At 42.6% G+C, this 15,000-nt stretch overlaps 3 protein-coding genes across 4 annotated transcripts in view; 2 read left to right on the top strand and 1 right to left on the bottom strand.

The window, feature by feature from the left end:
• The window catches only part of glipr1b (GLI pathogenesis-related 1b), a 4,990-nt gene extending 3,353 nt beyond the window's left edge, over positions 1 to 1,637 (top strand). Inside the window, exons 3-6 of one of the 2 annotated variants that reach the window (XM_058387169.1) lie at positions 571 to 686; positions 803 to 888; positions 988 to 1,014; positions 1,206 to 1,637. In XM_058387169.1, the coding sequence (XP_058243152.1) occupies positions 571 to 686; positions 803 to 888; positions 988 to 1,014; positions 1,206 to 1,339 (363 nt within the window). In that variant the 3' untranslated portion in view covers positions 1,340 to 1,637. The remainder of the gene's footprint in view (positions 1 to 570; positions 687 to 802; positions 889 to 987; positions 1,015 to 1,205) is intronic. The other variant, XM_058387170.1, reaches the window with a different exon arrangement.
• A 1,386-nt stretch (positions 1,638 to 3,023) lies between these two features.
• si:dkey-30c15.17 (crystal protein) lies at positions 3,024 to 7,706 on the top strand. The gene is made up of 8 exons (XM_058387161.1): positions 3,024 to 4,163; positions 4,390 to 4,591; positions 4,929 to 5,062; positions 5,251 to 5,378; positions 5,468 to 5,586; positions 6,486 to 6,626; positions 6,724 to 6,896; positions 6,983 to 7,706. Exons 1-8 carry the CDS (start codon positions 3,285 to 3,287, stop codon positions 7,433 to 7,435), a joined length of 2,229 nt encoding a protein of 742 aa, XP_058243144.1. The 5' UTR covers positions 3,024 to 3,284; the 3' UTR covers positions 7,436 to 7,706.
• A 3,663-nt stretch (positions 7,707 to 11,369) lies between these two features.
• The window catches only part of bbs10 (Bardet-Biedl syndrome 10), a 4,220-nt gene continuing 589 nt past the window's right edge, over positions 11,370 to 15,000 (bottom strand). The window contains exons 2-3 of the mRNA XM_058387201.1: positions 14,960 to 15,000; positions 11,370 to 13,752 (exon numbers count right to left, since the gene is read on the bottom strand). The exon at positions 14,960 to 15,000 is cut by the window's right edge and continues 138 nt beyond it. Of these exons, the coding sequence (XP_058243184.1) occupies positions 11,997 to 13,752; positions 14,960 to 15,000 (1,797 nt within the window). The 3' untranslated portion in view covers positions 11,370 to 11,996. The remainder of the gene's footprint in view (positions 13,753 to 14,959) is intronic.

Here is a 15,000-nt window from a genome sequence, read left to right as displayed (position 1 = left end):
TGTGTGTTTGTGTGTGTGTATGTGTGTGTGTGTATTGAATCTAATTTTGTGCACCTTGAGTCAGTGAGTCTATTAGTCACGACAGAGATTTAATCCTCATGTATTCAGCGGCTCACTCTTTGAATCAGTGAATCTTTTTTGATTCACTCCTCTCTACCTCTGCAGGTCAGAAACAGCAAGAAATTTAGGTTTTGGATTTTTAACATTCTTCAAGATGTTTGGTTTCTGAAAGTTTTATTTAGTGAAAAAAACAAACTTTACTTTTTAATCCAGTTACAGTTTCATTTAATGCTGTGGAATGTCAGAGAAACGAGTTAGTTCCTGTAATTACTCCTGTTCTAGCAGTCAGTGTCTCCCTCAGCAGTCTCTCTTTATTCTCTCTCTCTATCAGCTATAAACACTCGTCCCCTCAACAGTCTCTCTTTATTCTCTCTCTTCAACTTAATAAGAGAATAATCTCAGCTGCTCATGTTACTGAGAAACTGTGAACCCCTCTGTCCTGAAGATGTGGAGAAGTTATGGTAGAGAGTTACACAAACATCTACCTTTCCTTTCCTCCGTGTGTTTCAGTTGATGTGGGCGACGAGTTATAAAGTGGGCTGTGCCGTCCATGTCTGCTCCAGAGGAATTGAAAACTTCTCCAATAATCCAGAGTCAACCATTTTTGTCTGTAACTACGGTGACGTGTAAGTAGAAATGTTCAGGTGTCACTCTGAAGCACTGTTATGACTGATTCACTGCATTTACTCTGAGTTAATGTGGCGTTTCTGTACATAATTCTGATCTCTTTATTGTGTGACAGCGGGAACGTGTTCGGGTTCACGCCCTACATCGTGGGTCTGGCCTGCAGCAAGTGCGGTGTAGAGAAATGCAGAGACAAGCTTTGCAGTAAGAACAACAGCAACATGTTCTCAGATTAACTTTGCTCAGTATCACAAGTGTTTTTATTAAAAGTGTCAAACGCCTGTACACTCATCTTTCCGACAGCCGATCCGATCCGAGACCGAGATAACAGTATGTACGATGATGATTCATCTTCTAAATTAACTCCTGGATTTAACAAACACCGCTCTTCAACCCGCACACTGAACTCTAATAACCCTCTGCTGACTCCGTCCACTTTTCCACTCATTTCAGATTTCTCTCATTTTCAGCTTTATATTTTTAATTTATTGTTTTCTGACTGAAAATATCTCTCCCCGCAGGATACGACTGGGTCCCGGGGTGGGATCTCGGCCCTGGCGGTTCAGCTCAGGCGCTCTCCGATTGGCAGAACGGCTCGAAACTGCAGCTCCTGACCGGATCACTCTGGCTTCTTTACTTTTATGCAACACACTGAAATCACTCAATAAACCCAGTTCAGTTTTAATCAAGACTTAGATCGACATGATTATTATTATTATTATTATTATTATTATTATTATTATTATTATTATTATTATTATTATTATTATTATTATTATTATTATTATTCCTCAGCGTGACAGGGAGCTGACGTGGTGTAAATCCCTGCTATGTAGGCCTGGTGCATCATATTCTCATATCTGCTCATATCATTATGATATTCTTCTAAATAATCTTTTCACCTTTCATATGAATACATTACAAAATAAACACAGCTCTGTATATTTCCTGAAGTGTGAGTCTCGCCTGTTGACGGCTGCGTCGCGAGTCTTTTTCACCGAGTGATGTTCCTTTACAGCATTTACACAAATGTACTATTTATTTTGTTTGGCTGTGCATCCCTGGATGATGATGATGCTGTTCCCATGGAGACGGCTGTATGTATACCGCTCCGTAGGCAGCGAGGAAGAACAGCGTGAACACGGATGAGTCATGATCTCCAAAGGCAGCGTGTTGGTACTTCTGAGTGTTTGTGTGTGTTTCTCTGAGGCTCTCAGTCTGACCTGATCTTATTCTTACATCATGTGTACAAATAAAAGCAGGATATTCAAAAAAATTAAGCAGACATCACACACACACACACACACACACACAGGGACACAGAGACACAAGAATATCAAAATGTACCTGGATACACAATTAAGAAATATAATAAAAATGGATCAGAAAAAAAAGGTTATGCTAATGCTAGGTGCTGATGCTAATCTGTACACTGACACTTAGCTTGCTTTTACAAGATTAATATTTCTATAAAATGTTGTTAATAATAAAAAAAGTGTAATAAAGGGGTTTTAATAATATGTAAAGTTATTTAGACAATTATTAAGAAATGAGTGACCCGACACTGTGAAGGTTAATGACCGGTGAGGAAGAGAAGCTGTTACGGCTCCTGACCTCATGACCTGGACACAAACAGTCACAAATCCACATCGTGAACCAAGGTCTTAATCCACAAACTGACAAAAGATCAGGTGACGTGCAAACCACTCATACTGGACAAAACTCCAAAAACCGAGAGAAGAAAACAGGAACAGGTGGATAACATCAGGAACAAACACACAGAGCAACTACTCCACAATCTGACTGTGGAACTGGAATTACTGAGTGTGTGTGTGTGTGTGTGTGTGTTGGGTTGGGGGTGGGGGTAGAGATTAGAAGTCAGGTGAGTGAGAAAGTGACCTGGGAAGACTGGGAAGTGTGGGAAGTCTGGGAAGGGTGAGAACACTGGAAAGTGTGGGAAGTCTGGAAAGTCTGGGAAATGTGAGAAGACTGGGAATGTGGGAGGATTGGGAAATGTGGGAAGTCTGGGAAATGTGGGAAGTCTGGTCCAGGGCACAGTGACAGTGATGTTCTGTACCTGACAGTAACTCTGCCTCATCCTCTTATACCACAGCAATTTACCAACAATTACAATTTTTTCTTTACTAAAGAAAGACACGTGACCTGCATGTGAACGACGTGTTAAAACGTTAAATGGAAGCCATGTGAGCAGTTTATCAAAGTTTATCAAAATCTCCTGCTGCATGTAATCTGATTTGTTTCACAAAGGCCTTCCTTGTGTGTGTGTGTGTGTGTGTGTGCCTTACTGATGTCACAAGATATGTAATGAAACAGTCCATGAGTCCAGTCCAGTCCTGCTTCACTCGGTCAGTAACTGGAATGAAGAGTAGTGAGCAGGACTTCAGAGATTCTGGGAAACTGAAAAGTCTTAAAGTTTTGAAGAGGAGGAGGTTCAGAACTGAGTAAGCATGTGAGTAAACCCAAGCTGAAGGTGTGTGTGTGTTTGATTAAGAGAGAGAGAGAGAGAGAGAGAGCATTTGTGGGTAAAACACCTCTCTGGGATTGGCTTTCCATCAGCGTGATATCGTCTGGAGCTCATCATGGTTTGCTTGTCAGTCGCTGGAGTAACCCTGCTCGTGCTGGTTGCCATGGTGATGCCAGACTTAGTGTGTGGGGGCCAAGAGAGAGGCAAAGACTCACGACTCACACACACTCATTTCGCACATAATCAGTATTACACGCCTCAGACTGGAGGAGTGAGGAGCATGACTTTCCAGAAGACACCACGTAATGACATTCTGGAGAATCATCAGTACAGTTTGCAGGTTTCTGAGGCTGGACTCACTGACCTAAAGATTCAGTCTGAAAATAAACCTGCTCTTAGGATTCCTGAAGCTGTCCGGCTGCATACGGAACGCTCAGAGAATAACGAGTGTAACGACATTAGATGTAATGACCACCTTAGTGATGGACTTCCATCTGGTTTGAAGTTAAAAACGTTGGAGGAAGAACCAGACGTTACACTGGAGTCCACTGCAGTCCACACACACACTGACCCTGCAGTACACACACACTCTGACCCTGCAGTACACACACACATTGACCCTGCAATACACACACACTCAGGAGACCCTACAGTACACACACACTCTGGAGACCCTGCAGTACACACACACTCTGGAGACCCAGTCTTGCGCACACACACTGACCCTGAAGTACACACACACACTGACCCTGCAGTACACACACACACTGAAGACCCAGTCGTGCTCACACACTCCGGTCCGGTTCGTGGACTGACCCTGGATAAAGCGCACGTGTTTTTTGGGATCCCGTACGCAGCTCCTCCTGTAGGCCCTCATCGGTGGGCGGCTCCTCGGCCCGTGTCTCAGTGGACGCAGCCGTACGATGCCAGGTTCCCTAGGGCAGCGTGCATGCAGGCTTGTGTGGGGGAATTCTCTGAAGCGTGTCCTCATGAGGTAATCCTCTTTATTACTATTTATTTTTATTAAACAGAAAGTTGTTGGCTGAAACAAAAATGTTAATGGAGCAGAAAAATATTTTATTCAGAATAAACATACAGACTTCAGTAACTGATGTCCTTCATGCACTAAAGAAGATGAATCCACTTTTTGTGAATGAATAGTGTAATTATTGAGGCTCGTTACCATGATTATGGTATTTTTCCCCATGCTGTGTGTTCAGGTGAGTGAGGACTGTCTCTACCTGAACGTATATGTTCCTGTGAGAGTGAAGCTCTCAGTGAAGACCGCAGCTCAGATTCCGGTCATGGTGTGGATCCATGGAGGTGACTTTATCGCCGGCTCCGCCTCCAAACCGCTGTACGATGGACGCTTCATCAGTAACTATAGCAACACGGTGGTGGTAAATGTGGAGTATCGCCTGGGTGAGACACGCTATAAACACATCAGCTCCAAATCATCACTAACAGAGTGTGTGTGTGTGTGTGTGTGTGTGTGTGCAGTGAGTTTAACAGTTATCATGTTAACTAGTGGAAGGGAACAATATTTAAATAAGGTTTAAGAGATTGTTTTAAAAAATATCAGAAGTTTTTGTAATTGCATTCCTGTTCCTCATTGTGTTAATCTCCGTCCAGTGTCTGTCCAGTCTGCAGTAAACCACAGGTCATCAATTAATTGTGTCCGGCAACTTTTTTGCACAACACCACATTTATTTAACTGTAATTAACCCTGGTAACCATGGTAACCGTGGTTGCTGTACAGGAGCGTTTGGGTTCCTGGTGACGGGAAAAGATCCGAAGAGATCTGCAGTGGGAAATTACGGAATTCTGGATCAGCAGGCGGCTCTGCGCTGGGTCCAAACCAACATCGCAGCGTTCGGAGGAGACCCAAAGAAGGTGTGTGTGTGTGTGTGTGTGTGTGTGTTTGTGACAACAGGTACTCCCTCGATTCACAGACAGTTATATGTAACAATAAATGGATAAAAAGTACGAGATGTCACAAAAACCATAGTTCAGTTTTTTTCCAGCAGAGAGAAAGAACAGTGCTCTATTACTTCAGTAAAAGTGTGTGTGTGTGTGTATAGGTCACTCTATTTGGTGAAAGTGCTGGTGCTCAGTCTGTGTGTTTACACCTGATGATGAAGAGCAGTGAAGCTCTGTTCAGACATGCTACCATACAGAGCCAGCCTTTCTCCATCCCACTCAAAACCAGGTAACACACACACACACACACACACACACTATTACACAATGGCAGATGACTGTAATGACAGTGACGTGCTGATGAGTGTGATGCTGCAGGTGGGATGCCATGAAGTTGGGCAGGAACTTTGTGAAACAGACAAACTGCTCTGTGTCTGACCTGCAGTGTCTTCGCTCGCTCAGCACACACACCGTCCTGCAGGCTCAGGTTCAAGCAGGTACACACACACACACACACAGAAATTTCACTGCAGGAACCCAATCACTTCCAGGAACTTACACAACTTCAGGTGTTTTGCCACAAGGGGAGATTTTAGCTCCTGGAATCTTTTAAATTCCTGAGAATCTCCTTTCTCCTGGAGGTGACCAGCTGAAACGTCACTGACCAGCTCAACCCAGTGTTTACAGATCTAAAACCCTGCAGCTCCTGCAGCAGCTCCTCCATGATGTCAGATCATTTCCTCTGCATGTCCTACAGTATTCGATTCAATTTTTCAATTCAATTTTATTTGTATAGCACTTTTAACAAAAAGCATTTTCTCAAAGCAGCTTTACATGAGAAACGACATAAGAAAACAACAAACATATAAACAGACAGACAGACAGACAGTCCTAGATGTTATCCCAAGTGAGCAAGCCTGAGGTGACAGTATGATCTTACAGAACAGCCTCAGGTTCCTGCAGTGTGATGAAACACTGGAGTTCTCCTTCAGGATGAGTTTCAGCCCTCACACAGCTCTGAACCACCATAATTATTCTCTTTATGAATTATAAATCTCTTAAAAGTAAAGTTTTCAGCTGACTGAATCTAAAGATATTCACAAGTTATAAAAGCCTCATGATTTTCTTTCACACTCTCATGCATTACTTCAGAAATATCAATCAGCTGTAATTTACCAAACTTATTCAGGACGCAGGTTTAAGTTTAGCCAAAAAGAAAAAGAAATTAATTTCACGTTAGTGAGTCTGGATTCTCCTGATCTTCACATCTCCTGTATAAACGCTCCTGTGTATAATTTCTGATTAAATCCTCTGGTGTCCAGTGAGATAATGAGGCAGATATGGAGACACACTAATCTAATCATGCAGATATTTACCCTCCTCTATTTTTCTGAAGGTTCTAAAATCATCAACCCGTTCCGCTTCCTGGAGATGTTTGAGACGTGGGGGCCGCACGTGGATGGAGTCCTGATCACAGAGCAGCCAATCGCAGCGTTCCAGCAGGGACACTGGCAGAGATATAAACCTGTAATAATGGGTCTGTAACTGACGTAATTCGTAATTGACGTAACTCTAGGTTCCGTATGTTTGATGTTCTCTGAGTTCTGATGCAGTTAAACTTTGGGTTCCTGCAGGAACTACATCTGAAGAGGGCGTGATCTTCGTATACGGTGCGTTTAACTGCTCAGTGTCAGTGCTGGAGTGTATCGCCTACACCACCGCCATCTTCAAACAGCACACGCTCAAAGTCCTGCAGAAATACCTCCCGGTCTACCATAAAGTGGACAAACGGACGATGCTGTCTCAGGTGAGACTCAGAACATCAGTAGATCCTCAAAATCAGAAACATGAAGAAAAGATTAACCTCTCATCATTTCTCTCTTCCCGATTCAGATCGTGACGGATTTTGTCTTCCTGTGTCCGGCTCGGCAGGCCGCTCGCTCTGTGCTGAGAACGGGCGGAGCCGTGTGGGTGTACGTGTTCGACCACACCCCTTCAGATCACAAAATATGGGCGGGGCTGACCTTCTGTTACGATCACGCCTGCCATGGGGCGGAGCTTCCCTTCCTGTTCGACTCAGCTCCTGCCGCGAACTTCAGCTTCACGCCTCAGGAGAGTCGTCTGGCCGATCAGACGGTGTGTTACTGGGGGGCGTTCGCTCACTCCGGAGATCCGAACTCACGCAGGAAACTCACAGAGTTCTGCAGGAACCAGAGGCTCGCACCGTGGCCTAGATACGGGCCTAGAGAGCGATGGCCAGTTCTGAATTTAACCCTGCAGTCTCACCTTCAGCACGGGAACAGAGATCATTTCTGTGACTTCTGGGATCAGCTGGATGTTTACTGAGTGAGGAAGAGTCTCACAATAACTAATGACATCAACGACTTCTGACCGACAATCTGCTTTAACCACACCTTCTTTATTCTGCTCGAGGACAGAAGAACGACACAACTGTTTGTTTTAAATCCATATAGTGTTGTAAAAGCTAATTAACAGGTTAGAATTCATTTACGACACTGACTTTGTCCTTAACAATGAAATTAACTTAATTCTAATTCTACTGATAGAATTAATGATCTAACTGATGATGAAACACAAGACTGTAGAATTAGTCTTTTTATTAACTCTTTATTGTTTGTTTATTTGATGGAAAAATACACATTTTTGTGGAATGAAAAAATAAAAGGTGAAATAAAAGCAAGGAACACGTTTCATCCAGCTCATAAACCCTCAGTACATCACTGTGTATGTGTTTGTGGTGTTTTTGTTTGTGGTGTTTGTGTTTTTGTTTGTGGTGTTTGTGTTTTTGTTTGTGGTGTTTGTGTTTGTGGTGTTTGTGTTTTTGTTTGTGGTGTTTGTGTTTGTGTTTGTGGTGTTTGTGGTGTTTTTGTTTGTGGTGTTTGTGTTTGTGGTGTTTGTGTTTTTGTTTGTGGTGTTTTTGTTTGTGGTGTTTGTGTTTGTGGTGTTTGTGTTTTTGTTTGTGGTGTTTGTGTTTGTGGTGTTTGTGATTTTCTTTGTGGTGTTTGTGTTTTTGTTTGTGGTGTTTGTGTTTTTGTTTTTGTTTGTGGTGTTTGTGATTTTGTTTGTGGTGTTTTTGTTTGTGGTGTTTGTGTTTGTGGTGTTTGTGTTTTTGTTTGTGGTGTTTTTGTTTGTGGTGTTTGTGTTTTTGGTTGTGGTGTTTGTGATTTTCTTTGTGGTGTTTGTGTTTTTGTTTGTGGTGTTTGTGTTTGTGGTGTTTGTGTTTTTGTTTGTGGTGTTTGTGATTTTGTTTGTGGTGTTTGTGTTTTTGTTTGTGGTGTTTTTGTTTGTGGTATTTGTGTTTCTGGTATTTGTGTTTGTGGTATTTGTGGTGTTTGTGTTTGTGGTGTTTGTGTTTGTGGTATTTGTGGTGTTTGTGTTTGTGGTGTTTGTGTTTTTGTTTGTGGTGTTTTTGTTTGTGGTGTTTGTGTTTGTGGTGTTTGTGTTTTTGTTTGTGGTGTTTGTGTTTTTGTTTGTGGTGTTTGTGTTTGTGGTGTTTTTGTTTGTGGTGTTTGTGTTTGTGGTGTTTGTGTTTTTGTTTGTGGTGTTTTTGTTTGTGGTGTTTGTGTTTTTGTTTGTGGTGTTTTTGTTTGTGGTGTTTGTGGTGTTTGTGTTTTTGGTTGTGGTGTTTGTGATTTTGTTTGTGGTGTTTGTGTTTTTGTTTGTGGTGTTTGTGTTTTTGTTTGTGGTGTTTGTGATTTTGTTTGTGGTGTTTTTGTTTGTGGTGTTTGTGTTTGTGGTGTTTGTGTTTTTGTCTGTGGTGTTTTTGTTTGTGGTGTTTGTGTTTTTGTTTGTGGTGTTTGTGATTTTGTGTTTGTGGTGTTTGTGTTTTTGTTTGTGGTGTTTGTGGTATTTGTGTTTGTGGTGTTTGTGTTTTTGTTTGTGGTGTTTGTGATTTTGTTTGTGGTGTTTGTGGTGTTTGTGTTTGTAGTGTTTTTGTTTGTGGTGTTTGTGTTTTTGTTTGTGGTGTTTTTGTTTGTGGTGTTTGTGATTTTGTTTGTGGTGTTTGTGTTTTTGTTTGTGGTGTTTTTGTTTGTGGTATTTGTGTTTGTGGTATTTGTGTTTGTGGTATTTGTGGTGTTTGTGGTGTTTGTGTTTGTGGTATTTGTGGTGTTTGTGTTTGTGGTGTTTGTGTTTTTGTTTGTGGTGTTTTTGTTTGTGGTGTTTGTGTTTTTGTTTGTGGTGTTTTTGTTTGTGATGTTTGTGTTTTTGTTTGTGGTATTTGTGTTTGTGGTATTTGTGTTTGTGGTATTTGTGGTGTTTTTGTTTGTGGTGTTTTTGTTTGTGGTGTTTGTGTTTTTGTTTGTGGTGTTTTTGTTTGTGATGTTTGTGTTTTTGTTTGTGGTATTTGTGTTTGTGGTATTTGTGTTTGTGGTATTTGTGGTGTTTTTGTTTGTGGTGTTTGTGTTTGTGGTGTTTGTGTTTTTGTTTGTGGTGTTTTTGTTTGTGATGTTTGTGTTTTTGTTTGTGGTGTTTGTGATTTTGTTTGTGTTGTTTGTGTTTTTGTTTGTGGTGTTTGTGTTTGTGGTGTTTGTGTTTTTGGTTGTGGTGTTTGTGATTTTGTTTGTGGTGTTTGTGTTTTTGTTTGTGGTGTTTGTGTTTTTGTTTTTGTTTGTGGTGTTTGTGATTTTGTTTGTGGTGTTTTTGTTTGTGGTGTTTGTGTTTGTGGTGTTTGTGTTTTTGTTTGTGGTGTTTTTGTTTGTGGTGTTTGTGTTTTTGTGTTTGTGGTGTTTGTGATTTTGTTTGTGGTGTTTGTGATTTTGTTTGTGGTGTTTTTGTTTGTGGTGTTTGTGATTTTGTTTGTGGTGTTTTTGTTTGTGGTGTTTGTGTTTGTGGTGTTTGTGTTTTTGTTTGTGGTGTTTTTGTTTGTGGTGTTTGTGTTTTTGTTTGTGGTGTTTGTGATTTTGTGTTTGTGGTGTTTGTGATTTTGTTTGTGGTGTTTGTGGTATTTTTGTTTGTGGTGTTTGTGTTTGTGGTGTTTGTGTTTTTGTTTGTGGTGTTTGTGTTTGTGGTGTTTGTGTTTTTGTTTGTGGTGTTTTTGTTTGTGGTGTTTGTGTTTTTGTTTGTGGTGTTTTTGTTTGTGGTGTTTGTGGTGTTTTTGTGGTGTGTTGTGGTGTTTGTGGTATTCTTTGTGGTGTTTGTGGTGTTTGTGTTTTTGGTTGTGGTGTTTGTGGTTGTCTTGGGGGTGTTTGTGGTTTGTGTGGTGTTTGTGTTTTGTGGTGTTTGTGTGTGTGTTTGTGGTGTTTGTGTTTGTGTTGTGGTGTTTGTGGTTTGTTTGTGTTGTTGTGGTATTTGTGATTTTGGTGGTGGTGTTTGTGGTTGTGGTGTTTGTGTTTGTGGTGTTTGTGTTTTTGTTTGTGGTGTTTTTGTTTGTGGTGTTTGTGATTTTGTTTGTGGTGTTTGTGTTTTTGTTTGTGGTGTTTTTGTTTGTGGTGTTTGTGGTGTTTGTGTTTTTGTTTGTGGTGTTTGTGTTTTTGTTTGTGGTGTTTGTGATTTTGTGTTTGTGGTGTTTGTGTTTTTGTTTGTGGTGTTTGTGGTATTTGTGTTTGTGGTGTTTGTGTTTTTGTTTGTGGTGTTTGTGATTTTGTTTGTGGTGTTTGTGCTTGTGGTGTTTGTGTTTTTGTTTGTGGTGTTTGTGTTTTTGTTTGTGGTGTTTTTGTTTGTGGTGTTTGTGTTTGTGGTGTTTGTGTTTTTGTTTGTGGTGTTTTTGTTTGTGGTGTTTGTGATTTTGTTTGTGGTGTTTGTGTTTTTGTTTGTGGTGTTTTTGTTTGTGGTATTTGTGTTTGTGGTATTTGTGTTTGTGGTATTTGTGGTGTTTGTGTTTGTGGTGTTTGTGTTTGTGGTATTTGTGGTGTTTGTGTTTGTGGTGTTTGTGTTTTTGTTTGTGGTGTTTTTGTTTGTGGTGTTTGTGTTTGTGGTGTTTGTGTTTTTGTTTGTGGTGTTTTTGTTTGTGATGTTTGTGTTTTTGTTTGTGGTATTTGTGGTGTTTTTGTTTGTGGTGTTTGTGTTTGTGGTGTTTGTGTTTTTGTTTGTGGTGTTTTTGTTTGTGATGTTTGTGTTTTTGTTTGTGGTGTTTGTGATTTTGTTTGTGTTGTTTGTGTTTTTGTTTGTGGTGTTTGTGTTTGTGGTGTTTTTCTTTGTGGTGTTTGTGTTTGTGGTGTTTGTGTTTTTGTTTGTGGTGTTTGTGATTTTGTTTGTGGTGTTTCTGTTGTTTTTCTTTGTGGTGTTTGTGTTTGTGGTGTTTGTGTTTTTGTTTGTGGTGTTTGTGATTTTGTTTGTGGTGTTTCTGTTGTTTTTCTTTGTGGTGTTTGTGTTTGTGGTGTTTGTGTTTGTGGTGTTTGTGTTTTTGTTTGTGGTGTTTGTGATTTTGTTTGTGGTGTTTGTGTTTGTGGTGTTTTTCTTTGTGGTGTTTGTGTTTTTGTTTGTGGTGTTTGTGTTTGTGGTGTTTGTGTTTTTGTTTGTGGTGTTTGTGTTTGTGTTTTTGTTTGTGGTGTTTGTGTTTGTGGTGTTTGTGTTTTTGTTTGTGGTGTTTGTGTTGTTTGTGTTTTTGTTTGTGGTGTTTGTGTTTTTGTTTGTGTTTGTGTAACAGTTGTGTGATTGTGACTGTCCGACCTTAGAGTCTGAGACTCTCAGGTTGTAATGCCACTTAATAAACACATCATCTGGACCAATCAAGTCTGATATACAAATTAATAAAAGATAACATAGCTACTGAGACTTTAGCCATCTATCTATCTACTATAATGTTAGCCATGAAGAGAAGGCGGTTGTCATGGCAACAGCGTTACGGGTGGCAGGAAGTCGTGGGGGCGTGTCCACATTTACATATTCATGGACTTTAATAACATAAAATTGCAGGTCCTTTTAGGAGGAAATCGATCTCATGGTGTCATGTCCCGTCTTCATCATCATCATCATCATCATCATCACGGTGAGGCCCGGGCGATGCTGTGAGGGCGAGCGGTCTCACTGTGTGTATCACAGTCTCCACACGCAACAGTCTGTTCACACACTGCAGCACAGACGCCACCAACTGGTGTTTACTACAGACCGGCTCCACACACACACGCCCCAAACCCTCTGCTCCCCGACACCACGTCAACTCTGACCCCGAGCCCTGCTCTCTGACTGGACGGTGCCGCAGCAGGTTATTCTGGAAGTGCACGAGATGCTGCAGGAAATCTCCGGGTCTATGGGCATGCAGAGTTCTGGACACGCTCAGTACGGCCTCGGCGAGTATTCTCCGGCTCTCAGGGTCGCCATGGTTACTGTGCAGCAAATAATGATGGAACATAAACTCAAACGCTCCTCCCACAGGGATGACATCACCAACATTTAAAATGCACTGCCACAGGTTTGGACATGATGAGTGCAGCTGAATGGACGTGAGGCTTTGAGTGGACGTGAGGCTCTGAGTGGACGCGAGGCTCTGAGTGGACGCGAGGCTCTGAGTGGACGCAAGGCTCTGAGTGGACGTGAGACTCTGAGTGGACGCGAGGCTCTGAGTGGACGTGAGGCTCTGAGTGGACGTGAGACTCTGAGTGGACGCAAGGCTCTGAGTGGACGTGAGGCTCTGAGTGGACGTGAGACTCTGCTCGTGAGGACGTGGTGAGACGTTGTTGTGTCTGTGAGACTGGTTCAGATGCTGCAGCATGGAGAACACACCTCTGCTCACACTGACACTCTGTTCCAGCGGTCCGGCAGCAGGAGCACACAGCACCAGGGTGTGTGTGTGTTGTGACGTGTGTAGTGACGTGTGTGTGAGTCTGACGTTAGCGTACCTGCGTCCCCCGAGCTGGAAGCGGCAGCAGTGTGTTAGCGTCCCCACACGCATCAGCGGCTGCACTGTGAGCGTTTGAGCCGCGTCGAGTTCGCACAGCAGCTCCAGCTGCACCGGATCACAGCACTCCAACACAGAGACGCCGTTAAGCCACGCCCACTGCAGCACACAGTCCGGCTGCTTCACCACCGACAGCAGGACGCCGACTCGAAGCCGGAGGATAGCCGCTAATCTGTCCTGTATGACGGCGTCACTCCGAACTGTCCAGTGCTCCTCAAACTGAACACTCATGCTCTCATCATAATGTGAGTCTAAACTCTCAACAACAACCACTGCCTTCACCGGACCACGCATCTCTGTCCAAACTGACCAATCACAGGACAGCAGGAGACCCTCCACCACGCAGGACTGGGCGCTGTGAAGTCCAGATATGGCCGTGTGCAGCCCAGAGAAGTTTGAGTGAATGAATGTGATTGCTGCACTGTCCGTGTCTCCCTGTCCGACTCGCATGCAGAACTCATACAGCAGCGGCGTCAGAACCTCCGCCTGACTGGGACCGACACGCCCACCGACGAATCCGCCCACCAACGCAGCCAAGACTCCGCCCTTGGGCTCACATCCGCCCGGACCGAACAGAGACACGGCGTAAGGAACGATGCCGTGAGCTACGACATCATCTAAACCACCCCCGCAGAACGCATGAAGCTGATTGGCCAGTTTCCAGGAGGCGTGGCGGCGATGTGCATGGGCGGAGTCATGCACAGAGTCACGGATTCCCCTCAGTAGCGCAGCCAACAGGAGAATAAATGACTTCGAACCGTCTGCAGTAACACCATCATGTGAACACACACACTCCAACACTGTCCTACACAACACATACAGGAGAAGAGTTACACACACATTAACACAAACACACACACGCACAAAAACACACACCTTAACACACAACACAAACACACACAGGAGGAGAGTTACACACACATTAACACAAACACAGTCGCACAAAAACACACACCTTAACACACAACACAAACACACACCTTAACACACAACACAAACACACACAGAAACACACACCTTAACACACAACACAAACACACACAGAAACACACACCTTAACACACAACACAAACACACACAGAAACACACACCTTAATACACAATACAAACACACACCTTAATACACAACACAAACACACACCTTAACACACAACACAAACACACACAGAAACACACACCTTAACACACAACACAAACACACACAGAAACACACACCTTAACACACAACACAAACACACACAGAAACACACACCTTAATACACAACACAAACACACACCTTAACACACAACACAAACACACACAGAAACACACACCTTAATACACAATACAAACACACACCTTAATACACAACACAAACACACACCTTAACACACAACACAAACACACACAGAAACACACACCTTAACTCACAACACAAACCACACACAGAAAACACACACCTTAACACACCAACACAAACACACACAGAAACACACACCTTAATACACAATACAAACACACACACAACACACACAAATACAAACACACACTAACTACAGGCACACACACACAAAACACACACTCTTAATACACACACACACACTTAACACACACCTTAATCTTAACACTTAATACACAACACAAACACACACAGAAACACACACCTTAACACACAACACAAACACACACAGAAACACACACCTTAATACACAATACAAACACACACCTTAATACACAACACAAACACACACCTTAACACACAACACAAACACACACAGAAACACACACCTTAACACACAACACAAACACACACAGAAACACACACCTTAACACACAACACAAACACACACAGAAACACACACCTTAACACACAACACAAACACACACAGAAACACACACCTTAACACACAACACAAACACACACACAAACACTGACATACTGCCATCTTCATCATCATCACACACCTTTGTGTGTGTGTGTGTGTGTGTGTGTGTGTGTGTGTGTGTGTGTGTGTGTGTGTGTGTGTGAGACCTGGCTACAGGATGCTCCAGGTGCAGGGCAGTGAGGACGTT

The sequence above is a fragment of the Hemibagrus wyckioides genome, linkage group LG04 (assembly GCF_019097595.1).
Source record: "Hemibagrus wyckioides isolate EC202008001 linkage group LG04, SWU_Hwy_1.0, whole genome shotgun sequence".
NCBI classification, from domain to species: domain Eukaryota; kingdom Metazoa; phylum Chordata; class Actinopteri; order Siluriformes; family Bagridae; genus Hemibagrus; species Hemibagrus wyckioides.
The sequence above is the reverse complement of the archived record's forward strand: the minus strand, read 5'-3'. Positions and strand labels throughout refer to the sequence as shown.

Coding starts and splice junctions, on each gene's coding strand:
- si:dkey-30c15.17 (XM_058387161.1), top strand. CDS start 3,285: ATGGTTTGCTTGTCAGTCGCTGGAGTAACCCTGCTCGTGCTGGTTGCC. Junction 4,592..4,928: donor AAATGTGGAGTATCGCCTGG/GTGAGACACGCT, acceptor GTTGCTGTACAG/GAGCGTTTGGGTTCCTGGTG. Junction 5,063..5,250: donor TCGGAGGAGACCCAAAGAAG/GTGTGTGTGTGT, acceptor GTGTGTGTATAG/GTCACTCTATTTGGTGAAAG.